This window comes from Camponotus vicinus, unplaced genomic scaffold, assembly GCF_025532165.1.
Source record: "Camponotus vicinus isolate PSW18456_S1 unplaced genomic scaffold, iyCamVici1.0 SCAF_3, whole genome shotgun sequence".
NCBI lineage: Eukaryota > Metazoa > Arthropoda > Insecta > Hymenoptera > Formicidae > Camponotus > Camponotus vicinus.
The window spans coordinates 2011453-2035302 of record NW_028141967.1 but is presented as its reverse complement, the minus strand read 5'-3'; the positions used below and the strand labels follow the sequence as shown (position 1 = coordinate 2035302).

Below are 23850 nucleotides of genomic sequence, written 5' to 3'. Positions count from 1 at the left end.
ATGATTGGCTGTCAAATAGAAAGATTTTCGGAGCTAAAATATTTTTTATTCGATAAAATGACACGTCTATTTTCTTGCTGGAAAGCTCCCATAATTATAACATCACATTTATTTATAAATATCTGGCCAATCGAATACCTAATTTAATTCCTTGATCGCTGCGATTTATACAGATCCAGAGGCACGCTTTCCTCTCTATATCGCGTCGCTTAGTTCATGACTGATCGAACACACCGGCGTGAAGTTGTGCGCTGGTTGGTCGGCTCACGCGCCGTAAATTCACTAAGTTCACGTTGCACGAGTCTAGCATGATCTAACACTTAGCACCTCGTGTCACGCCACGTTAATCACGTTTACGAGAGAGTCACAATTTGGCGCGAGGAGATAACGTGGCGCATCGATGGTGATCGAACAAGGCTAGGACGAGAATCATCGAGGATGTCGATAGCATTCCGGGAGACTGACAGCGACTATGTCGACGATCGCAGGCTTCGCGCCGGAACTGACAGTTTTCCGAGCATCAACGAGAGGCCGGTCGACGACATCTCCCTCGAGTTCTTTTATAAACCGCACACGATTACCCTATTGCTCATCTCCATTGGCGCCGTCATCTACTCGGCGTTCACCAGGTAGCTATAAACCGTCCATCTCACTCTTTGGAATCTCCCTCTCCCTCTCGCTCGTTCGTCCGTATTTAGATTTTATATCTTCCCATTCCTAATTCTGATTAAATTTATACTCATTGGTAAAAATTTCTACTCGAAATCAGTATCGAATCTTGATTAGATGATTTTATGAAAAAATTTTATGAAAAAATACGGTACAAGGATTTCTCGACAATGGTCTAGTATCATCACTCTGAATAATGATGCAACATTTATATATTATATACAAGATTCCAATTTTTATACATTTGATGTGTTGGAATTGTCTTTTCTATTTCTTTTCAAGGTGCGTGATAAACTTAGTAATTTTACATAAATAAAATTGAGAAATGATTATACTTTGCCCTTGGATTGTCTATTATAAGCCATTCATGATTATGCTTTTGTTTTGCATATACTATATTATATTTTGTATTTGTTATATAATTTCTTGCATCAATCCTCATTTTATTAATATTTTTGTCATTTTTTTTTTAATTAAACCGCATTAATCTTAGTAATCAAAAATTTTAATTGATTTCAATTTGTAAATTTAATTTTTAGATATATCTAGATATATCTTTATTCATTTTCGTTACGGCTGATAAATATGTAGCGATCATTGTTTGAAAACAACCTAACTGAATGTAATTACTATTTGTAATGCAGCTAGAGCGAGAAAATTTATGTAAATTTTTTGCAAATCATGCACTGTAATTCTTATTTGTAAATCATACACCATCTTGTTGTATCATTAGAATTACACAATATATTATGTGTTCATTATATTCTTTTAAATACCTCAATTTCAGAAATACCACCAATGTTGAAGACAACATGTGGGCAGGCATGTTGTGCGTCATTTTCTTCTTCCTCATCATATCTGTCTTAACCTTCCCCAATGGTCCATTCACCAGACCTCATCCAGTAGTATGGCGAATAGTGTTTGGCTGCAGTGTTCTCTATCTGATGGGTCTCCTGTTCATGTTATTCCAAAATTACAAGACGGTCAGAAGAATTCTGGTATGGGTGGATCCAGGTTTAGCATCCTTCCATATTGACATGGACAAGGAGTATGGCGTTAATTGTTCAGATATCACCGTAGAAAAAATTTGGAATCACTTGGATGTATTTGCACTGGCTCATTTTCTTGGCTGGGCCTTCAAAGCTATTTTGATTCGTCATCTTGGCATCCTTTGGGCCATTAGCATTATGTGGGAGGTGACAGAAATCGCCTTTGCACACTTGCTACCAAATTTTGTCGAATGCTGGTGGGATGCACTGGTTCTAGATGTTCTTATATGCAATGGATTGGGTATTTGGGTCGGCTTGAAAATCTGTTCCATATTAGAGATGCGGGAATATAAGTAAGTTCCATACTACTTCACACTACTTTGACATCCAAAAGTTTCAAGAAATTTTGTTGTTAGAAATATATTGTGCTATAGAATTTTATTTCTATTGTATAGAAATTCTTTATTTTTATTTCATTAGAGTTTTTTCTTTTTCTCAACAAACACTTTAAACCAATATTGAATCCTGTATTAATCTTATTCCTTGAACATAGATGGGTTAGTATCCGTGACATCGAGAGTACTACTGGAAAATTGAAGAGAGCAATGTTGCAATTTACCCCTGGAAGCTGGACATCTGTCAGATGGCTAGATCCTACTTGCACACATATGCGATTAGTCGCATTGTGCCAGTTAGTGATATTTTGGCAAGTTTCTGAGCTCAATACCTTCTTTTTGAAGCATGTGTACGAGATTCCGCCATCTCATCCCATTGTTGTAGCCAGATTAGTGCTGATTGGTGTCATAGTCGCACCGTCTGTCAGGTGAGTAGAAAATGTACAATTTTCAATATTCAACATAAATAAGATAATAGATCTTGAAAGTATAGATTTTTTAAGAATTTTAAGAGTCTTAAAATCTTATTTGTGAAAAATATGTGTGAATATATTAAAATTTTAAAACATTGGAATTTTATTTCAAGAGAAATATTGTATTAAATATATATGCGTTATATTTTAAAAAATACATTAAGTGAGAAATTATATATATTATATTAATATTTGTTATGATTTTGAAAATTGATACTCTTAATTCTTTGAATCTAGTCTCATATATACATATTTGTATAATAAAGTAATATAAAATTATTACCATTTACAGACAGTATTATATGTATGTGACTGACCCAACATGTAGTCGAGTAGGAACTCAGTGTTGGGTCTATGGGGCGATCATGGTGACTGAAGCTCTGCTGTGTATACGCCATGGTGCAGCTCTATTTGAGCGCACTCAAGCTCTCAATATCCTCCTTTGGCTGCTCTGTCAATCTCTAGTCTCTGTTCTTTGTGTTTATGGCTGTGTCTTGTGGCATCAATACTTTGAGGTAGGACTATGTTGTGCATTGTGATCATCTTTTAACATTAAGGTCCAGAAAAAAATACTGCTATATAATTTTTAGTATCAGAAAAAAAATTAAAAAAAACATTGCATAATAATATGAATTAAAAATATCGCATAAATCTCCCTTTCTTTCATACAAATTTACTCAAGTGACCCCATGTGTTGCCATAAGCTGCTCGGTTGTCAATAGCTGATTAGTTATGAATTTTATGATTAACTTTTCTTGTTCATTTCAAATGCATGGTGCTGATTGCTGCAGACGGGAAAGAAAGCCACTATAAGGCGGTCCGTCTCCCATCTAGGCAACTTTAACACAAACGTAAGCGGTATGTGCTGATCATTAGATACTCGATGTGATTTACTGAATTCGCGGCATTTGATTAACCGCTCAGTGCCGCTATCACTATTCTGAAATGTCCATTTGTTTGTGACTTATTCGTGTATGCCTCGTTTGACTATTCGCTTCACGATTGATGAGTTAAATAATAAAAAATGTCATATTAAGTATTCAAATAAATTATAAAATTATTTTATGTAATGCATTTCTTCTTGCATCGTAGAAAATTTGCGAATTTTGAGATTCCAAACCTTTGGATATTTAGATTCTTGAATTTTTGCATTTACTAAATTCTAAAATTTTGGGGTCTCGAGATAAATTTCTGATATATTCTAAAAATTTAAATTTTCTTATATTCTTAGGAAAGTTTTTGAATCATTGCTTCTCTTAAATTCTAAAAAAATATATGTATTAATAAATAATTTCTTAATTTTATTGGAAAAAAAATCTAACATTTGAGAAATCAATTTTAATTAAATATATTTTTTTATTTTATTTCTTTCAATGTTTTTAACTTTTTAATTTAATTTATTCTTGAGATTTCTCGAGTCCCGTTTTAATTGTTACATGTCAGTTGATGATCAAAATATTTGATCAATGTAATTATTTATTTAACATATGTGTTTCAGGGAACATGGTTCGCCGTACGAAATCTGTGGAGGAATTGGATAAAAAGGAGCTATGAGGGAAAACTAAAGAGGACTGCTCGACGGTGAGCTATGAACGCTAATGATATTTTCTAGTCGAATAAAACAATTGCGCGTAGGAATTCGTAGGATGAATGATAATGCGTAATGTGATGTGGTGTAAATGTTTCTAAAGACACTTTGTTCCTCAGAATAAATGAAGAATATTGTTACCATTTGAATGATCCGCGGACGCTCCGATTTAGCGTTCAATATAAGTTTTGCATAAAAATCATTAATTCATATTCATCTGCAAATATGTTTCTATTTGTTTTCATTTGACATAGCTGTAACTTTATCTTGCAAAGAATGCGCTTGACATGTTCATCGAAATACTGCTTTTAAATTTAAGACACATTACATATTTTTCTTGTATACGCGAATAAGAATCTCTATGTACAAATTTAGAGATACAGAAGCAAAACACACGTTTTTCAACTTTTTTTTATATAAGATTGAATTAAAGGTATACTCTTACATGTATCGAAGTATCATAGCATGTATCGAAACTAAAAAAGAAGCAAATACTTAATATTCTTAATTCCAAACGAAAAATCCAGTCGTTTCTTCGAAGCTGTATATTAGGCAAGTTTATTTGTGAATCTTGTAAAACCAACAAACAGACGTGAATTTCGTTTCTGTATCCATCCATTTAGTCTTTTAGTTTGCGTCGCGAATATTTGTAGACTGATTGAGACTCTACACTGGATAAGATCGCAACGTCCGCGGGTGTGCGTTCAGTCACATTTTTCGCGAGTGGTTTTCACACTGGCAGTATGGCGGTCTCCTTGAAATCTATATACGGAAAGACACTGCAAACATCATTGGGCGCGATCTGCGAACCCACTCGGCAATTCCACGCTTCGGCGAGGAGTTTATTGTTCGATGCAGAGACGAACACGTGAATCCGGTTCGGCAGGTCCTCGCTCTCGTGCAAAGAGATGTACGACGACGTAAGTGGTGTCTTCGTGCAATATGTCTGCAAGCGGCAGAGATAAAACTCAATAAGTGTTAATCATTCGGATTGATTCAAGGACGGTCGGTTTCGAGGATACCGAGATTTTTTTGGATTTTACTATTATCCAAAATGTCTGAAGATTTCGAAGAATTACAGAACTTTCCTCGGAAATAATCTGAGGATCGAGAGAACCCTTCCCCTCCTCGCTAAATAAGACTATTGTTAAAACTATTGTAAACCAAACTGTGACAACAGTACCTGAGCGTAGGCGAGATAGAATAATTGGTCGATGCGGAGTTTTATCCATGGAAGTTTTATCCTCCTCTCTGCATTCGATCTTGTAAGAGCCAAAGTATCATAGGCTAATCTGAGTCCCATGATTTCAGACAACCGCTCATTCAAGGTCAACCGCGGAATCTAGAATATTTCAATAAGTATCAACAATTTGCGTATGCAAACAATTCAATAAATTAGGCGATTCGCATAACGTATCTTATTTTAAACCTTATTGCAGAATCTTTTTTAATCATATTGTTTCATTACATACATATTTATTGCACAAGGCGGTGTACACATTATGCAATATAGGATTAAATATTCTAAAGAGAGTTAAGTATTCATTTACCATAAATGACACCGTCTGATCAGTGAAGGGTAATGTCATGTTCATAGGTCCTTGATATAAATTTTCCTTTTGACAGTTGATGTAATCGTCAAAGTTTGTGTCCGTGAATTCGTTTTCATACATCAAAGAGTCTTGAATATTCCTGATTTGGTTCCAATAGTGTATACCTATAACAAAGGAACGAATAATCGAAAATTCTGATTTCAAAACAGAATATAAATATTCATTTATATATAATTAGCATGTTCCATTTACCATTTGCATCAAAATGATGGGCGATCTGATGTGCTATTAAATTTCCAAGCGTCGCCAGCAGAAGATAATCGAAGGAGAGTTCGTCGTTTATCAAGGACCAATCGATAATGCCATAAGGAATCACGACAAGATTCAGGCCGTAGATCGCTTGCGCCTTCGACTGGAATGGCGTCGCATAATACGTCCAACTACGTGATTTATAGAAATATAAAAATTTAGATTTAGATTATAATATTAGCATGCTTTATAAGATATTTGAAAGGCAAAATAAAATTAAAAAATTTAAATTAAATTTAAAGGGGAAGAAATCTAAAATTCTTTTTTGGAGCTTCTAAATTTAAAACTCACAAAATCTAATAATATACTATTTGCAAAATTAAATCTAAGATGTTAATCTCTGCGTTTTTTTGGGGGGGGAGGGAAAAATACCAAGAATTTATAAATTTAAAAAATTACGAGTGTAGAAGCTGAATTAATTAATTAATCACAAATTATCTTACTTACATTTGTTTCGGATCGCCGACTTCTCTTTTTAATTCGGCATATATTAAAGTTCTGTATCTTTTCAACAGAGTCATCGAGTTATTGAAATAATTGTCATACAAAAATATCTGAAATTCAATTTTCAATGTATACGATGTAATTGGAGAAACTAAATGAGATCCATATTGATAAATCTTCAATTAAATTTTTTGATAATATATTCATTTATTTTGATAAAATAGTAAGAGTAAAAAATATTACCTGTGACACATTATATTCATTGTATAACAAGTCTCTATTCTTGAAGTACGAAATAACAGGCAGTGCAAGCTCGAGACTATCGATTTTCTTCAACAATTCTTGTCGTCCTTCTTCTCTGGCCCATTGCGCTTCTTCAGTTTTTATCTTTAGCGTTCGTTTTAGCTCATTGAACATTTTTTTCGTCTTAAGCAATATAATAGAAATCATCAAAAAGAGTATAAAAGGAAATCCAAAAAATTTGCAATTTTCTTTGTATTTAATATATTTTATTTATATTAAAGTTATATTAAACTTACCATTTTATTCATTTGTGCTATTTCATGATCAGTAAAGGAAGATATATATAAACTGGATGCTTCCAGCTGTAGGAGATAGGTAGTAATGTGCAGACAATGATCTTTCACATTATTACGTCTTGGCAGCACTAACTGTAAAGTTTATTTTATTATAAAGGTTTTAATTAATAATTCATTACAAAACTTAGAAAATAATTCTTGTTTATTAAATTTATAGCTCTTATTATAATTGAACTTATTTATGTATGTTATTCACCAAAATATAGAAGAGCTTACATAAAATATTAATTACCTCGTGATAAAGTTTATGTGCATATAATCCTATTATCGCATTGTTAAGTCCTACAGGATCCTCTTTGCTGAATTTCTCTAATATTTGTAAACCTTTAACCAATGCAGAGTGGAAATAAACTTGGATATTAGCTTCACTAGTTATTATATACATTCCTGTTAGTGAACGAATTAATTGCGTCCAATTTACCTGCAATAGGAAAGATAAAAAATCGCTAAAATATATCATTCAGAAGATTAAATATTTTTTCGTTTTTATATTCTGTTTCACAAAAATTATGAAATTTTTCTTTTACTTTCACAGAGAAATCTGTTTTATTGAAATTTGTTGATTGTCTACACTTTTACTTACAAAAGTGCTACTGCTTTGCAATTCGTTTAAACTTATTTTGCTGTAATCCTTCATTACATATGCTTCCCGTATTTCACTTTTGGGTGGAAAATGCTGCAAAATGAATATTATTTCACCATGAAATCGAAAACTAAACTATTAACTTTGTTAGATTTCAATTACCGAAAAATATCCTTGTATTAGAACAGTATCGATCACATGAATGGTTTCCTCTATTCTTTTCAGTTCTTGGTAACTATCATTTAAATTTTTAAAAACATTAAGCACTATTAGAGCTTCCTTAATAGACTTTATAAATTCTCTTGTATCACTCTGAAACAAATGGAAATAATTACTCACATACATTCACTTTTATTAATCTGTTGTATTTACTTTTTAATTTATTTTAATTATCTATTTATATTTCTTTTTTTATTAATCGTAGTCTAAATAAAAGTTTATCAGCAAAAGACGTTGGCTAAACTCTAAAAAGAATAAAAAATGATTTTTTTATAGAAAATAAAATTGTTTTTATATTAAAAAGATTTACTTTATATATTTTGATAATTTGAACAAATTATATTTGTACCTTGCATCTTTTATAATTATTATACAAAATTTCGAGATCCACATAATGTTCTTCCGTCTCAATGTCACTCTCGAAGCACGGATCTTCCTCCATATATTTGAAAGGACTCTCATATGTTGTAGGTCCTATCTTAAGTGTAAAACTATTCGGACGATATTCATCCAATTCTGGCACGACGTCAAATAAAAGTGCGCTGCAAAATAATTTTAATTTATATTTTTATAAAATAATGAATAAAAAAAAAATCTTCGAGAACTTACCTATGATGTAACATTAATTGCGCTAATAAGTAAGTGAAATCTATATAATTAACAGGCCATGTGGCATTTATATAAAGCTCTCCAATTCCATTTAACGCATCATTTGCTGCAACAAAATTAATTAATAAAGATAATGATTGTTCTTTGTAATTTTATTATTTTTATATTTGTAAATTTTTATTCAAGATTATTGTTTGTATAATCTAACAAAGTTAATATGCTTAAAAATCTTATTTTACCCATTTTTACTCTTTCAGTAAAGTTAACATTTCTCTCGTATTGTATGCAACTGTCATAGTACGTTGCAAAATTTGAGTGCACGTTTTCGCGTTTCTCTTTTAACATCTGTCCTAAAACATTAAAAATAATGTTAATAATTAATATAATTTATTTATAATAATCAACATACTGGCAATTCGTTGATAATTTCTGGATTTTTGAATTAGATTTCCATCCATCAACTGCGGATCCGCCTCGAAACCACCGCAAGCGTACTCGTAAAAATCTTCACAAGGATCGGCCGTATGATTCATGTAGGACAACATCTTGCTGGCAATCTGTTTGCAGTGTCCTGTTTCGCAAATATTCGTGTCCTCGTCAGAAGATATAGTCCTCACTGTCGTTATAAGCATCGTTTCATCGGGACTTATTGTACTTTGTGTCGTATAGTTGTAGAAAGGAAAAATAGTAGTTGTGTTTGTATTATTTGCGAAAAATGCATTGTATTCTTCGCTGATAGACGAAATCACACTCTCATTGTACTTTTGAGTAGTTTCACTATAGTTCTTTAATGTCGCATTTGTCATGTCTTCAGCTTCCTACGAATTAAATATTATAAATATTGATATAAATTTTTTCTGCATATTTTAAAAAGATGACGATTATCTTTAAATCAAAAACAAAACTTTAAATTATAATGTATTACATTAAGTGTATTATATATATTAATTTGTTAATTATTTTTATATATTAATTTATTAATTATTTTTGAATTTATTGTGATATTACGTTTCCGATTTTTGTAGTTGCTGAGGATCTCTCATCTCTGGCTGAAGAATTCTCTCTCGTTACATTTTCATTAATTAATGCCGGACTATACTCTAGATTGGTTGTAGATTCTTCATAATTTAAATCTGTTGTTGAATATTTAATATTTTCAGCTTCTTCAAGATCTGATTGAGCCGGCGACGTTGAAATGATTATATTGTTTGTTGCTACATTGGACTGTGATTTCTCAAAATAATTATACGGATCGGAAAAATATTTAGCACTCGTACTATTTTCAGAATCGGTCGGAAGACTCGGTGTTGTAATATTACTTACAATAGCAGCTTTCAATCTCTCATATTTATTAGTAGTATTTTCGGTAGCATATTCTTTAAATCCTTGATATAATTCTTCATATAAATTTTCATATAATCCTTCATTTAATTGAGATGATAATGTTGAAATATTATCAGTTGTATTATCAGCTTTTGATTCCTCTGTGCTGTAATACATATCAGAAGAATATCTATCAGTCATAGATTCATCAGATTTCGAAGATGCAACATCCTCTATAATGTCGATAATTGTAACATTGTAATTTAACGTAGCGTTGCTAACAATTGGTTCATTTGGCAATGTTGAAGCTGTATCACTATCGATGATATCAGTTACAATATCATTTGATAAAGTAACTACATCAATGTCTTCTTCTGTAGTTTCTGTATTAACAATTTCTTTCATCGTAGAAAAATCTTCAGTTTCTTTTTCAGATACAGTCACAGAAGACGTAATTATATCATCCTCAGTTGTACTATTTTTAGAATAACGCTCGAAATAATGAGATCCTTTAATGTTCTTTTTTGAATACTTTTCAGTAATGACATCGACATTTTTTGTTGATTCTGCTATCTCTGCGTTCGTAGTGGATGTAGTTGTTGTTTTTGGAGTCATCGAAGTCGGGAGTCGCGGAGTCGTTGATAGAACTGTCATGGTTATTGAAGTCGTTATTGCCTCTTTTGTGCGTTCTTCATAATGATGCTGTTTAAAATATGTGATAAAATTATTAAAACAAGTTCTTCTTAAGGCTTTGATTAATCAATATATTGAGAATTAAGAGATGATTATTAAATTTTTTGTTGAATATCTATTGTTTCTTATTTTTCATACAATTTTCTAATGTAATCTTAATCAATAGCATTACCTGTGGCTCATATTCAGTGTATTCATTCTTGTATTCTCTGTAACTTCGCGTTTTCCAGGGTATGCAAGCGAGGATAAGAATAAGGCACATAAAAAAGAAGATGAGCAAGGTGACGAGACAATTTCTGTATGATTGATCACGTTGAGCGGCCTTGCCTTCTTCCCGATTGTTGATATGATACGTTTTTTTGTGAAAGGGCATGGTCTCTTTCTTTCAATTAACACTATGCAATTGATTTACTTACAACTAAAAATATTTTTGATCGTACGCCGTAAAATGTACATAACAAACTAACGTTTGCATACTTCAATCTTTCAAAGATGCTGATTGCGGTTTTGTTTGACCACTTCCTTCCGAATATTATCGCACAAGGAAACTCTAGCGTGATAAAACTTAAATTAATAAACTTTTCGCTTACATAATGCATTCGATCTGAAGTTAAAATACACACTATAAATGTGAATTTCAGGAGTTAATAATTTAACTTGTGATTTTGAGAATTGATTAATACGAGAAGGAGAGAGAGCGCATTAATTGGGATTCAAACCTAACGGAGAGAAATTTCAGGAATGACAATAATAAAAACTTTTTGAATCTATTTCATAAAATTGATATTCTTTCTTAAAAGTTATCTTATATTTCTCACACAATTGTGTGAAAATTCTGGTAAATTTTTTATTTTATAACAAATAAATTAAAAAGATATCGCGCTGCGCTGAACATTTCGTTACAATTCTCAAATATCATGCACACTTATATCTATTGTTAAAAAAATTTAACGAACAAAAGCGTTCAAAAGGATACTCGAAGTATCATTAAAACTACTGTGACTATATGACGAGTTTTTTCATAGAAGAATTGAAATTGTGACAACGACACCGAACATCTTCGATGTGTGCGCATATATATATATATATATAAGTTACTTATATATCAATAGAGCATTTATAATATAATTATCACAGATATGTAAACTACAAAATACCGTACGCGAATATAAAATGCAATTTACGTTTTCGCTGATGATCCCATTGCACGTGCTACGACTTGTCTACATTCTAATTTATTGTACAATTTATAAATACGAATCAAAAATATATATATACATATATGTGCATGTATGTATATATATGTATATGTATTGCAAAATCTCTCTACTCGCTCGTATTGGGCGAGTAGAACTCTATGTTGCGTTTAAAATCATCCTCAAAGTTTATAACCGGCGAATCGGATCGCTCGTTTAATTCGCTACCGGTTGATTGAACCTTTGAGACGGAAAAAATATTTCCCGTTCTCTTGCAAAATTCTTCATCGAAATCGTCAGACTTGAATGTTTCAGAGGCGATCTGCAATGAGATTAAAAAATTTAAGAAAATAAGTGCAAATAAAACAGAAAAAAATGAAAAAATTTACGTACGATTTTAAAAAGAAAAACAAAAATAAAAGCGAAATAATTAATATCCTTTCAACAAGAAAATGATGAATAATGAGATTAAAATGAAATTAGAAAAAAATAAAAACTGAAAGAAGAATTATATTTTGAAAAAGATATATAAAGAGTGATTTAAACAATAAATTACTTTTCTTTCCATTTCGTCGGCCTTAAGTTTTTCCAATTTCTCTTTATCGAGTAATGGAGCAGTCTTTGATAATGTCTGTCTCTTTGGGGTTGGTTTCCTTGGTTTAAACGATCCGGACGCTTTTTTTGGTAGCTGCGAGCTTGTATGTTTTTTAGCTTCGCTTAATTGTTCACAATTATGAGTAACTAATTGTTCTTTAGTCTTAAAAGCCTGTATAATAATAATAATCAGTTATCGAGGAATGAATCGATTAATATTTTAAATCGAGAGTGGGACTTACGTGAGAGCAAATGTCACACTTGAGACTGTGCTTGTTCATTTCATGATGCTTGAGGGCCTGCGCCCGATGGAAATTACGGTTACAATGGCTGCAGCTGAATCGTTTGACATTGCTGTGCGTCAACAGATGCCGTTTGAGCTTATCCGGTCGTGAGAACTCGCTCATGCAGCCAAGATAACCACGAAACGGGCACTTAAGTCTCTTTGTCAGGTCATGGATCAACATGTGCCGTCCCAGTCGATCTTTCCGTTTGAATCTAGCTGGACAATGCTGCGAATTCAAATATAAACTATAAGTATCATTTTTTAAAGCTACAACAATATGCAATCTTATTCTAACCAAATTAATTACTCTGTATAATTACTTTTTTACTTACTGGACAGGTAAAAGGTGTCTCTTCGCTGTGTATCAGTTTATGATTGGCCAGGTACTGTTCGGTTTTGAAAGCTTTGCCGCAATCTTCGCAGGCGAATCTCGCTGACGCAGAATGGGTCTTGAGATGACGACGTAAAAATCTCTCGATGAGGAAACTCTTGCCACAATGCAGGCACGCGTAGTCGTGCGTAGTAGTTTCTTGATGGTGTTGCAACGCCTCGAGATTTGAGAACGACGATTTGCAGATCGAGCAGCAGTAGTACTTCTCCGTAGTCTTTTGTTTCTGGACGGAGTGAACGTACTGATGGCGACCGAGATCCGAAAGAGTACTGAACACTTCGCCGCATACGTGACATCGGTACTCCGAGCATTTGTGACTACGTGTATGCTCCAAAAACTCCTCCAGCTCCGAAAACATCATGCTGCAGCTGCTCTGCACACATTTGTACACTTTTAACGCTAGATGCGAGACGATGAGATGGCCTTTCAAAGCCTTGTATGAATCGAATGTTTCTTTGCAGAATTGGCAGTGATACGTGCGGTCGATACTTCCATCTGGAGGTGCCTGATATTTTAGAAGAAAATAGAAAAATATATGTAAAAATTACTGTATGCTATTAAAATTAAATTAAAAATAAAATTGTAAAGTAAAATTGCATTTTTAAAATATAAAATTATGTTGTGTTTTAATATAGTTTTAATCTTATAACAAAACTTGATATAATAATTAAAAACGTTCCTATTTTTATAGCACAAGACATATTTTTCCTTTTTTTATGAAGAAATTCAAATAATACAAGTTTTAATTAATTAAAGACTTTTTTTACCTCGGGTGGTAATGAGTGAATGGCAGTACCAGGCCAGACTTTGTGTGAAGACATATGTTTCTTCACATTTGACTTCTGTGCAAATGCACGACCGCACACTACACATTGGTAAGGCTTCTCTCCAGTATGAGAACGTTCATGTTGTTGCCAATAGAATTTCTTTGCAAATTGCTTGTTGCAATAGCCACACTTATACTGCAACAATGTAATAAAATATATATTTTATTACAAAAATATACTGTGTTTTAATTTGTTAATTTATTCATTAATCTATAAAGAATAGACTAAGAAAAAAATTCTACAATTATATTTTATAAATTAATTAAATATTTATAAAATTACATTTATCATATATTTTAATATTGTAAAAAATCGAATCTTATAGGTTTTATTTATTTAAATTGAAGTCAATACCATAATACATACCTTTAAGTTTTGTGTTTGACTAATGTCATTTTCTAGTTCACTGGGCAAATTATCCTGGAAGGATATTTCGTTGTCCTCAAAGGAAGGTTCATTGTCATCCAAGAATGGTTCATCCGTCACGGGCGGCTCGTCCGCCACCGATGGCTCGTTGTCCATCAACAAAGCGCTAGGATGTTCGGACTGACTCGACGCGTCCTCCTGCGAGCTGACATCATTTTGCAGTTGTATTGTCGGCACATCGTTTGACTCACCTCCCGTCGCCTCAACAAAAGAATTCAGATTTTCTGTGCTCAAGATGATTGGCACATTGAATGTGGAATCTGTTGCAAAGTAATTGGCAGCCTCTTGGTCCACACTACAATGATAAAATCAATTAGCTCAAGATATATATTTAAAAAAACACAAGCTTTATAAAAATAAAGAGCAATAATTTAATACACTTTATATATAATTATATACTACATATTTATAATTATTAATTATAGCAATATACCTAAATAGCATGTTTGCTTCTTCAAGGATAATAGGTTCTCCAAGCTGAAAGGTTTCCTGTGAATTGTATTGCGATTCATCCGGAGTGGCATCTTCAACATGCATCACCTGACTTTCATCATTTGTCAGGAATTGAGTCAAGTCCACTGTCTGCTCCTGCGTCTTTTGGTGTGTTCTTTTGTGGAGCACAAACATCTGCAGTGATGTAAACTGACTCTTGCACTTGCCACATTGGAATATATCTTCCTCATCCTGATCAATCGCTGTTGAGAAAATATCAACAAGTATTATAATTCTTATAATATATATGATTAAAGAATATTGAAACATTATGCATGAAAAGAAAATGTTTTCAGATATCTGCTTTGTGCTCATATGTACCTGACTGCTCAACTTCGGCTATCAAGGTCTGTGACTCCAACAAGGATTGCACAGAGGAGCCGTCTAGAGAGACATCTATAAGAATGAAGAGAATTGAATAATATTTAACAAGACTGAATATTCTTTCTAGCAATGATGAGTTTTTATTGATTTAAAATAAGATATTTCAAGAAAGTTATTGTCACAAAATGAGTTAAATTAAAATACAGTCAGACTGATAAGCGATTTCTATCGAGAAAATTTTTCAAATTATCTAAAAGAGAGTAAATGTACCAATTCCTAAACGTATTCAAAAGTGTCAAAAAGCGAGGATGTTAAAAGCACGAAAAAAATATCGGAGCTCGAGGAAAAGAAGATTGTTGACGTTTCCGGGATTGGTTAACCCCACCTATTCCGATGCGCCTTTACCTGTCAAAGCGTCGAGGATAGAATGCGCCATGTTTCAGAATCAGCACGTCATTTTAGCAAACGGAGAAATGAAGGAACGAGACCTAACTCTCGCGAGTCAACGAAGGGACATTCGTCATTCCCTTTAGGATGGAAACATAACAAACCCCTCACTTTCTCACATCCTTGTTGCTGCGGAGCAATGCACTGATCGATACCTAACCTCAAAATCCAACATCGCGTAATAACGTTAACGTTGATTCTCAAAACTGGCTATAAAGCCGTAATCACACTACGGGTTGCGGGCTTCGTTGCGATTGAAGGTTGACCAATCAGAGCTGGTCGACAAATTGCTTTATTCTGATTGGTCAATTTCAACTGCAACCGAGTCCGCAAGCCGTAGTGTGATTACGGCTTAAGTAGGCTTACGGCGATATTTCATGACTGCGAATTTCATCGTTCGATTTGATTGGTTTGGATTGTTAGGGACTCTTTGTATTTCTGAAAATTTAAGTAAGCAGCATAAAACCTTTCTGGGTGAATAAAATTAGAAATTGCTATATATTATAAGTCTGTGCGCATAAAATATAATATAATATTTGATAAAATGTTATAAAAAATGTATTAAAAAATGTATCGCGACATCTGATTCTATCGATTGACAGGTTAGATCGATTTGATATGACTGATCGATTTCTGTACATCAGTCAGCGGCTTTTAGGTTGAGGTTATAATTCAAGTTTTAATCACATTTTCAATCAAATTACGATGAATTTTTGAACGTTATTAGGAAAAAGACATTTTAATATAAAAGAATGGCGGTGTCTTTTTGCGGAAGGATTGTTTCAACGCAGCGAAATTTTTTAAAAATTCCAAAACGGCATGGATACATAGTCCTGTAAGTTCGTCTTCCTTATTACGCAGCGATTAAGTTTAAATAAAATTCGCATTTTTTTAACAATTATTTTTGTATTTTTGGTATTATATTTTTATATAGATATTTTTTTAATTTATATTTTTTTCATGTTATCTATCTTCTATTTTTTATGTCAAGACTTCCAGAGATAGGCGAAGAATCGTCGGAGAAAAATCCATTACTGAAGGATGATAACTTACCGGAATTTAACACAATTACAATTGAAAAATGCATAGCAGCAATTGGAAAGCAAACTGTCGAGTTTGAGGAAAACATGAAAAGCCTGGAAAAGGTGGAAAGTAAGTGTAAAATATCAAAATAAAAAAAAAATGTGCAATTTGTTCAAAATTAAAAATTAAGAAGAATATTTAAATATAAAGCTAACAATATATAAGTTAGTGAATAACATTAAAAATTTATTATACATGTTATATTTTTTAATATATTATGAAGAGAATAATAAATACTATCGCTCATTAATTATCTATTAATAATAATAATAACAATGTGATATATACGTATAATAATAACAATGCGATATATATTAAATCAAGAAAGACACAATATTGTATCAAATTATGACTTTTATCATTAATTTTCATAATTCATTGCAGCAAAAAAAGATTTAGATGTATTTAAAGATTGGATACATCCAATTGAGGATACATATCTTCCATTAGAAACCACCTGGGGTATAGCAAAAACTTTGTATTTTGGCAATCAAAGTCTGATGCCAACAAAATGTTATATGAGTATTCATGAGCGTGCCATAAGAGCTATAGCTAGCAAATATAGCAGCATACCACTCTTTAAAGCTTGCAAGGAAGCTCTTGATAATAAAAACCTCAAATTGACACACTCACAGAAAAGAGTGTTGACCAAATATGTGTTGGAGGGAAGATTGAATGGTCTACAACTGCAAGATAAAGAATTTGAGAAGTACAAGGATGACTTGACCTATATCTTATCGAAATGTAGAGAATATAAATCCAAATATGAGGTTTGTCATATAATTTAAAACAAATATAGCAATTATATAATATAAAGAACAGTCAAAAATTTACATCAATATAATATTAAAGATTTTTTTAATTTAAATCAAAAGAAATAAAATTATTATTTGCATTTTTTTGTTGTTTTCATCAATGGGTTACATTTCTGATTAATAAATATTTATGATTTGTATATCAGGAATAGTAGCAAACTAAAATTTAATCGACTTTTTTAGAGTTCTACAGCTGCTTACAATATGACAATACAAAGCAAAGACATTGTGATAGACTTTCCAGAGGACTTTGTTAGATCTATTGCGATTGACCCCACGCGACCTTTCGCAGGTCCTTGGAAAATCACTTTAAAGCCATATATCCTGAAGCCATTTATGGGTATATATCTTTTATGAATAAATTAATTAAATATTAATCTTAATTCTATTCTTAAGAAATTTGAGTAATCTAATTTATATCCCCATTAGAATATTGTCCCGATCGCGAATTAAGGGCAGCAGTCTGGGATGCCGATGTCATTCGATGCTCCACTTATCAGGAATGGTCCGTTCAAGCGAGCGTGACGTTGGAGGAAATTCGAGGCAGGAGAATCGAGCAGGCGCAACGATTAGGATATAAACATTTTGCAGAAATGAGTATGGAGACAAAGATGGCTGGAAATCTGGAAAATTTGTATAACACGCTGGAAACTCTTCGAAATACTGGTAGAGTAAAAAATATATAACAAAAAATAATCAGAATTTAATGTATAGCGTTTATTATAATTAAATTGATTAATTGTCACCGAAGAATGTTAATATTTACATTTATTAATAATATATTCTTTTATTATATACTTATAGTTTACAAATATATTATTAATAATAGATTTATTATTGTATACAATAGATCTATATAGTAAATAATTGATATAATTGACTAATAACATGATATTTTTGTACAGCGCTACCTGTCCAGAAGCAGGAAATTGCAAGTTTGACAGAATTTGCAAATGAAAGAGGCTTTAATGATAATCTAAGAGTGTGGGATATTGCATACTGGAGTAGAAAACAACGTCATAGCATGTCTAAGTAAGTAAATTAATCTCATAACAACATTCTATGTTACAATATATTAAATGTTGCATCTACATGTGTTAAAGAATATTTTGCTTATTCATTATCACATGTACAATATTTACATTCAAGAATTTAATTACGAGAAAAAATTCTAAATTATCTACATTATAGAATTTAAGTATCATTAAAGATATTTATATTCACAATTCCATAATATTGAATAAAATATCGTTAAAAGTATCATATTTTTTATCAATGAATGCTTATTCTTCATTCAGTTGCGATGAGAATGAATGGAGATCGTACTTTCCGCTGCCAACCGTGCTGTCGGGTCTCTTTGAGCACATCGAGACGCTGTTCAACGTGAAAATCGTGGAGAGTAAGAGAGCGGATATTTGGCACAAGGATGTTCGATTCTTCGACATATTTGACTTGAAAGGATCTAGCGCGGCGCCCATCGCGAATTTTTATCTGGATCCTTATGCAAGGGGTGCGGAAAAATATCGCAAGGAGCAGGATTCGGGATGGATATCGACGATTAAGAGCAAAAGCAAAATTTGCGATAGTACTCCGTTGACCGCTTTAATCTTCAATTTTCCACCGCCAGTAGGCGACAAACCTTCTCTGCTCTCCTTCAAAGATGTACAGATTCTTTTCCAGAAGGTAATAGATTCTTGTATTATTTTATTAAACAACAATTAAATATATATTATACATACTTAATTTGTTAATAAAATAATTATACATATTTTTTTCAAATTTTTGCATGTTACATGTTATAGTTTGGGCATGCCTTGCAACATCTCTTAACCACAGTCGAGTATTCGGACATCGCTGGATTGTCATTCGTGGAATGGGATGCGGTGTTTATTTGTGACTATTTTATGGAAAACTGGTATGAGATTAAGTTATAATTAATATATTGTAATCATATTTATAATTGATGAACTATGATGAAGTTAAAATAATTCAAATCTTGTCTCCTTATATTTGATTGACAGGTTATACGAACCATTCATGTTACAAAAGATCAGTGGACATTATGAAACAAAACAGCCATTGCCGATTGAAATTATTGAGGAAATTAGAAAGATGAGGTTGCACTTTGCTGGCTACAAACTATGTAAAGAACTTTATTTGTCGCACTTGGATCTAGAGCTTCATTCCAGGTAAGCATAAATTTAACTTATGGGGAATTTAAAAAAAAATTTGATCTTAAATCCTTAAGTGAATTCCAAGTTATTTAAGAGAAATGTAACTTATCATAAAATACACAGTGGAACATTTTGGGTACCAATGATGAAACGTCTGTGGCCAATGTATTTTGCGTTACCTCTTGAAAGAAGGGACGTTCACGTTTGTTCTTTCGAAGCTATATGGAGCGGAAATTGGGCGGCTGCATATTTCAGGTATATCTGCAAAGCTATATACGAACTAAAAGACATATCGAGTTCAATTTTTTCAAGTTTATATCATTAGTACAATTATATTGTCTCGAATCTCACAGAATTTTTATATTATTGAAATAAAAGAAGCTATCTTATAATCGCGATTGATATATTACATTTATAAATATGTTGTGTCAATTGTAGTAAGATTTGGTCCGAAATGATTGCTGCCGACTTGTATACGGCGTTCCAAGAAATAGAATTCGATGACAAGTTGGGACAGAAGGAGATGGGCGCGAGGTTCCGCGATACATTCTTGTCCTTGGGCGGCAGTTATCCTGCCGCCGAGGTGTTCAGGATGTTCAGAGGTAGAGATCCGAGCCCGCAAGCGTTGCTGGACAATCTCGGATTAACCGCACGAGCAATTAAAGAAGCCAAGTGATACGATTAGGTAATTGAAGATTGATATTATTTAGTAGAGTGTGAAGGAGCGAAAAAAATTTTATATAGTATAGTAACATCGGAAATAGAAGAATTGATTGATGTAAACTCGTCGAATAAAAAAAAAATATATGTAATAAATTATTACCTATAAGATGTACAAAAGAAATGTGTTTTCTTTTTTTAGATTAAAATAGACAAAAAATAAATAATTTTAATAAAATGCAAATTAATTCCAACAAAGTAAAATTAAATAATTTGAAATGTGTTATTAATTGAATAAATTCCATCATTTTTCATTAATTTCTCAATTATATTTCTACACGTATAGATTGTTGGTAATAATTATCTACTAGCGTTAATGAGTAAAACTGTTTTATCGAACTTTTTAGAATTTAATTATCTCGTACGATAATAGATGGCGAGTATGTATGTTGACATGGCCGACATGGCTAATTATTTTAAGTGTGTGTACAGTTTAATTAAATAATTAATTTGATTTATAGTGTAATTTAAATAACTTACTAAATCAAGGTACAATAAAAATTAGAGGGCAAATCAAGAAAATATGAGAAAAGTAAGGGAAAACAAGACAAAATTATCAGAGTTATTAAAAAATTACGCAAACAGAATACACATATACACATACAGACCACTTGACAACAAGCAAGTATATATATCCTCATATTTCTCAGAAAGCTATCTGCTTCTCTTCAAATAGAAAATTGTAAAATGAATTATGCAGACTTGTTACATTAGTTTACATTTATATTATCTGTGAAAAACATTGTACGACCTTTTATTATATCATTTTATATTATATGATTTTATTATATGATGTATAAATTACGCATACTAATTATTATTTTATAGATATTATTTTATAAATATTTGTGTCCGGAAAATTGACAGCTTATCGAAGAATTTATGGTTGACTATGTCTACGATACCTCGATAGGGTTTCGGCTTTCGTTTTGAGATTAATCACTTAATTAAGAATCGCGGAGACAAACCGGATAAATCTTTTTTCGTCGGTCGTGTTTTTTTATGGTTGTCATTTAACGGGCAATCTTAGTTTCACCCGTTATATTACGGCGCGGTAGGTACGTAGGATTATGAGTCACCTTCTCCATATGAATACTAAATGCCTGACTGCGTCATTATCAGGGGTCGCACGTGCAAAATTTATTTATGAGCTTGTTAATCATGGTTATTTATAGCGTTTAAATTTATTTATGATGTCGATAACTTTTTATAAAATTTTACAAACGATTGAATTTACTGATCACGATCGGTTACAACGTCGAATCTAAATTTAGCATTGTAAAGAAATTAATTTTTACAGTGCTAAATTTAGAATCTAAATTTAGCATTGTAAAAAAAGTGGTTAATTTATTCGATATTTAAAAATTGGAAAAATAAAAAAATAAGTTAACATGTATAAACAAACTGATATCACAAGATCAATAAGAACAATTTTTTAGAGATAAAGAACGAAAGTCTACTGAAAAAAGAAATGTTTCTGCTACAGTTATATTTTTATCTTATAATCGCATTACTTCTATTAATATTAGTCTTATAAAATTTATATAATTTAATACTTATATAATATATAATTTATAATTATATATTTTATATCATTTTTGAAATGGTTGAAAATAAAACACATGTAGATGTGATTTTAAGGAGCGGGAGTGTCAACTTATGCTTTTCTATTCGAATGTAGGTCTCGAAGATGTTGCTCTTCGTGCAACACGAGAGACGTAGAAGGCGATGGAGAGGCTTCTCGGAATGCAAGCTTGACGACGACGGCGCAGCACTTTGCACCAGACTGTCTAATCGCGCCGAGAGAGCGCAAAAGAGATTTCGGCGAACAGCGGGGGTCGAGAGATCCGTGCTCCTTCAAGTCAAGTCCCCGATGACGCGCGTTTTCTTGCCAGTCCACTCTCTGTCCCGACGCGGCATCTCCGTGCGGTATATTATATCTTTTTATACTAGGTGGTCTGGGAAAATCCGCGCGATTTTAACGTAACATTATGTTGACTTACGTAACGTTACGTATTTCTGAGATAGCGTGTTCTCTCTGAAGAAATATTACGGATTACCTAAAGGAAAAGTTATACCGAGATTATGTGTTGCTAGGTTTTGTTCAAATTATGCTTAAACTATGTTTTTATTCTATTTTTGATGTAACTCTCCTTTATATTTGTCTTGTGAGAAAATTTGTTGCAATATATAATCTAGATTCTAAAAATATATTTTCTATACTAATTATATTCCGATATCTTAAAATATTAATTACCGCGGGCTTTCTAAAAAGTATTACATTTATGTAACATATTTGTGTGTAAAAGTATACATTTATTTTACATATTTATATTAGTTCTATTATGTTTTATAAAATATCGTTATGAAATAATTTTATTAATAATTTATTTGTAATATTATAATTTGTTAACACTTAGTTGCATGAATCTTGTCTCCTGCAATAACGGGAAAAAAACAAAATATGAGAAATAAATCCGCATGTATAAGATACTGATTCTCAGAAAAAGTTATACTCGATTACATATAATCAATCGTGCAAATATCTAGATAAGCCACAAGAATATAAATAGAATATTCTCAATACATTGTCTTATCTTCTTGCATGTAGCTTGTCTAAATATTTGTGAGTGATAAGTAGTATATTTCGGAATATTGTCAACATCTGTTTTAGGAAGTAATTAAATATTTTTTCACATTTATTTATATTTGACGCATAAAAAGTAACAGTGAAATATTTAAGTTTTAAATGAAACGTTTAGCATTTCATATTTATGTCGCATTAATGGAAGAGAATTTTTTTATTATAATTTAATAATTTGCGATTTCAATTTAATCTACATTTACATTAATTTGTCATTATCTTTTTTTTCTTCTAATTTATAAATATCTTTTACACATATCAATTCTTGTTTAATTTTAAATATACTTTTTTATATTAGTATTATATATTTTATTACAATTCTTTAACTTTTTAATAGAAATATAATTTAAATGTTTGTTATAAGATGCAATATTTATTAATAAATATGCAATAATTATATGCAACAATTATAATACAATATTTATTAATAAATATTTTGAAATTTGCAAAATTATGACAGATGACGTTTGACAGATATTTTTTTTATAAAGATATCGGGGAAATGTCAATTTGAAATTGCTATATACTTTGTTTTCATATCCCATTTTATTCCGAGGTACTGTGATATGAAATTACACCTGTACCATATAATAATACAGAATTATAATATTTTATACATGGTTTGTTTTCAGTTATAATTTGAAAAAGTTGGAAAAACTCGGAGTAAAACAATTCAGAGTACTCGAAGATAGAAAAGGACAAAAATACAAAATTGATCACGATAAATAGGATTACATCTCGCGTAACATTGTCGTTTCGGATTTTAACGATTTACCACTTCAAGTAATTTATCTCGTAATACTGAAACTTAATTTCCTCCGTACTTTCCTCGGAGCAATCGTTCGCATTTGCGTATTTGTAATACAAGCTCCCGCTCGTGTTTGCCCCGCTTTTGTGTACAAACACACGCCGACCGGCCGGCAGCGCGCGACCGAACGGCGACGAAGTCGGCGGAGGCAACAGGCGGCTCGTTTCGTGGAGACGA

At 31.9% G+C, this 23850-nt stretch overlaps 5 protein-coding genes across 17 annotated transcripts; 3 read left to right on the top strand and 2 right to left on the bottom strand.

Annotated features, from left to right (window-relative positions):
* The first annotated feature begins 226 nt into the window (after nucleotides 1–226).
* On the top strand, nucleotides 227–14273 carry L(3)77cdf (phosphatidylserine synthase 1 homolog l(3)77CDf). 11 transcript variants are annotated; one of them, XR_014437701.1, is made up of 8 exons: nucleotides 228–629; nucleotides 1457–2011; nucleotides 2212–2481; nucleotides 2819–3041; nucleotides 3318–3377; nucleotides 4025–4107; nucleotides 13605–13788; nucleotides 14143–14273. XR_014437701.1 is itself a non-coding variant. In XM_083093628.1 (7 exons), exons 1-7 carry the CDS (start codon nucleotides 439–441, stop codon nucleotides 13472–13474), a joined length of 1482 nt encoding a protein of 493 aa, XP_082949754.1. In that variant the 5' UTR covers nucleotides 227–438; the 3' UTR covers nucleotides 13475–13527. The 11 variants fall into 11 exon arrangements, 10 of the variants coding, with proteins under 10 accessions (XP_082949754.1, XP_082949761.1, XP_082949755.1 ...); XM_083093628.1 differs by lacking the exons at nucleotides 13605–13788; nucleotides 14143–14273 and adding an exon at nucleotides 13375–13527 and having other exon boundaries at nucleotides 227–629; XM_083093635.1 differs by lacking the exon at nucleotides 13605–13788 and having other exon boundaries at nucleotides 3318–3384; nucleotides 14143–14239.
* On the bottom strand, nucleotides 4327–11101 carry LOC145968255 (endothelin-converting enzyme 2). Of its 2 annotated transcripts, XM_083093620.1 has the most exons (17): nucleotides 10619–11100; nucleotides 9754–10455; nucleotides 9439–9654; nucleotides 8840–9248; nucleotides 8670–8780; nucleotides 8431–8536; nucleotides 8171–8363; nucleotides 7765–7914; nucleotides 7603–7695; nucleotides 7252–7440; nucleotides 6960–7091; nucleotides 6664–6846; nucleotides 6424–6530; nucleotides 5920–6107; nucleotides 5665–5831; nucleotides 5298–5456; nucleotides 4327–5060 (listed from the first exon to the last, which is right to left on the bottom strand). In XM_083093620.1, exons 1-17 carry the CDS (start codon nucleotides 10817–10819, stop codon nucleotides 4845–4847), a joined length of 3522 nt encoding a protein of 1173 aa, XP_082949746.1. In that variant the 5' UTR covers nucleotides 10820–11100; the 3' UTR covers nucleotides 4327–4844. The 2 variants fall into 2 exon arrangements, with proteins under 2 accessions (XP_082949746.1, XP_082949745.1); XM_083093619.1 differs by having other exon boundaries at nucleotides 9439–10455; nucleotides 10619–11101.
* On the bottom strand, nucleotides 11213–15634 carry LOC145968258 (uncharacterized). 2 transcript variants are annotated; one of them, XM_083093626.1, is made up of 9 exons: nucleotides 15388–15634; nucleotides 14980–15054; nucleotides 14600–14861; nucleotides 14107–14461; nucleotides 13681–13875; nucleotides 12855–13418; nucleotides 12479–12748; nucleotides 12199–12408; nucleotides 11213–11964 (listed from the first exon to the last, which is right to left on the bottom strand). In XM_083093626.1, exons 1-9 carry the CDS (start codon nucleotides 15416–15418, stop codon nucleotides 11773–11775), a joined length of 2154 nt encoding a protein of 717 aa, XP_082949752.1. In that variant the 5' UTR covers nucleotides 15419–15634; the 3' UTR covers nucleotides 11213–11772. The 2 variants fall into 2 exon arrangements, with proteins under 2 accessions (XP_082949752.1, XP_082949753.1); XM_083093627.1 differs by lacking the exon at nucleotides 15388–15634 and adding an exon at nucleotides 15253–15354.
* A 296-nt stretch (nucleotides 15635–15930) lies between these two features.
* On the top strand, nucleotides 15931–20323 carry LOC145968911 (uncharacterized). Its single transcript, XM_083094800.1, has 11 exons — nucleotides 15931–16264; nucleotides 16421–16581; nucleotides 16897–17282; nucleotides 17511–17667; nucleotides 17757–17993; nucleotides 18233–18359; nucleotides 18626–19010; nucleotides 19130–19242; nucleotides 19349–19516; nucleotides 19625–19756; nucleotides 19940–20323. The coding sequence occupies exons 1-11, from the start codon at nucleotides 16182–16184 to the stop codon at nucleotides 20175–20177; spliced, it is 2187 nt and encodes a 728-aa protein (XP_082950926.1). The 5' UTR covers nucleotides 15931–16181; the 3' UTR covers nucleotides 20178–20323.
* Nucleotides 20324–20510: 187 nt separating this feature from the next.
* Nucleotides 20511–23850, top strand: LOC145968914 (uncharacterized). Its single transcript, XM_083094805.1, has 3 exons — nucleotides 20511–20753; nucleotides 21903–22150; nucleotides 23498–23850. Exons 1-3 carry the CDS (start codon nucleotides 20745–20747, stop codon nucleotides 23592–23594), a joined length of 354 nt encoding a protein of 117 aa, XP_082950931.1. The 5' UTR covers nucleotides 20511–20744; the 3' UTR covers nucleotides 23595–23850.

What these genes read in the sequence shown, in the direction of transcription:
- LOC145968255 (XM_083093619.1), bottom strand. Translation starts at nt 10,819, where the DNA reads ATGCCCTTTCACAAAAAAACGTATCATATCAACAATCGGGAAGAAGGC. An exon ending in TAATACAAGGATATTTTTCG is followed by an intron (nt 7,696 to 7,764) that starts GTAATTGAAATC and finishes TTCATTTTGCAG; the next exon opens with CATTTTCCACCCAAAAGTGA. An exon ending in TCTATCTCGCCTACGCTCAG is followed by an intron (nt 5,061 to 5,297) that starts GTACTGTTGTCA and finishes TGCCGCTTGCAG; the next exon opens with ACATATTGCACGAAGACACC.
- LOC145968258 (XM_083093626.1), bottom strand. Translation starts at nt 15,418, where the DNA reads ATGGCGCATTCTATCCTCGACGCTTTGACAG. An exon ending in TATCCTCGACGCTTTGACAG is followed by an intron (nt 15,055 to 15,387) that starts GTAAAGGCGCAT and finishes TCATTCTTATAG; the next exon opens with ATGTCTCTCTAGACGGCTCC. An exon ending in GAAGCAAACATGCTATTTAG is followed by an intron (nt 14,462 to 14,599) that starts GTATATTGCTAT and finishes TTATCATTGTAG; the next exon opens with TGTGGACCAAGAGGCTGCCA.
- LOC145968911 (XM_083094800.1), top strand. Translation starts at nt 16,182, where the DNA reads ATGGCGGTGTCTTTTTGCGGAAGGATTGTTTCAACGCAGCGAAATTTT. An exon ending in CGGCATGGATACATAGTCCT is followed by an intron (nt 16,265 to 16,420) that starts GTAAGTTCGTCT and finishes TTTTATGTCAAG; the next exon opens with ACTTCCAGAGATAGGCGAAG. An exon ending in AATATAAATCCAAATATGAG is followed by an intron (nt 17,283 to 17,510) that starts GTTTGTCATATA and finishes CGACTTTTTTAG; the next exon opens with AGTTCTACAGCTGCTTACAA.
- LOC145968914 (XM_083094805.1), top strand. An exon ending in CGACGCGGCATCTCCGTGCG is followed by an intron (nt 22,151 to 23,497) that starts GTATATTATATC and finishes GTTTGTTTTCAG; the next exon opens with TTATAATTTGAAAAAGTTGG.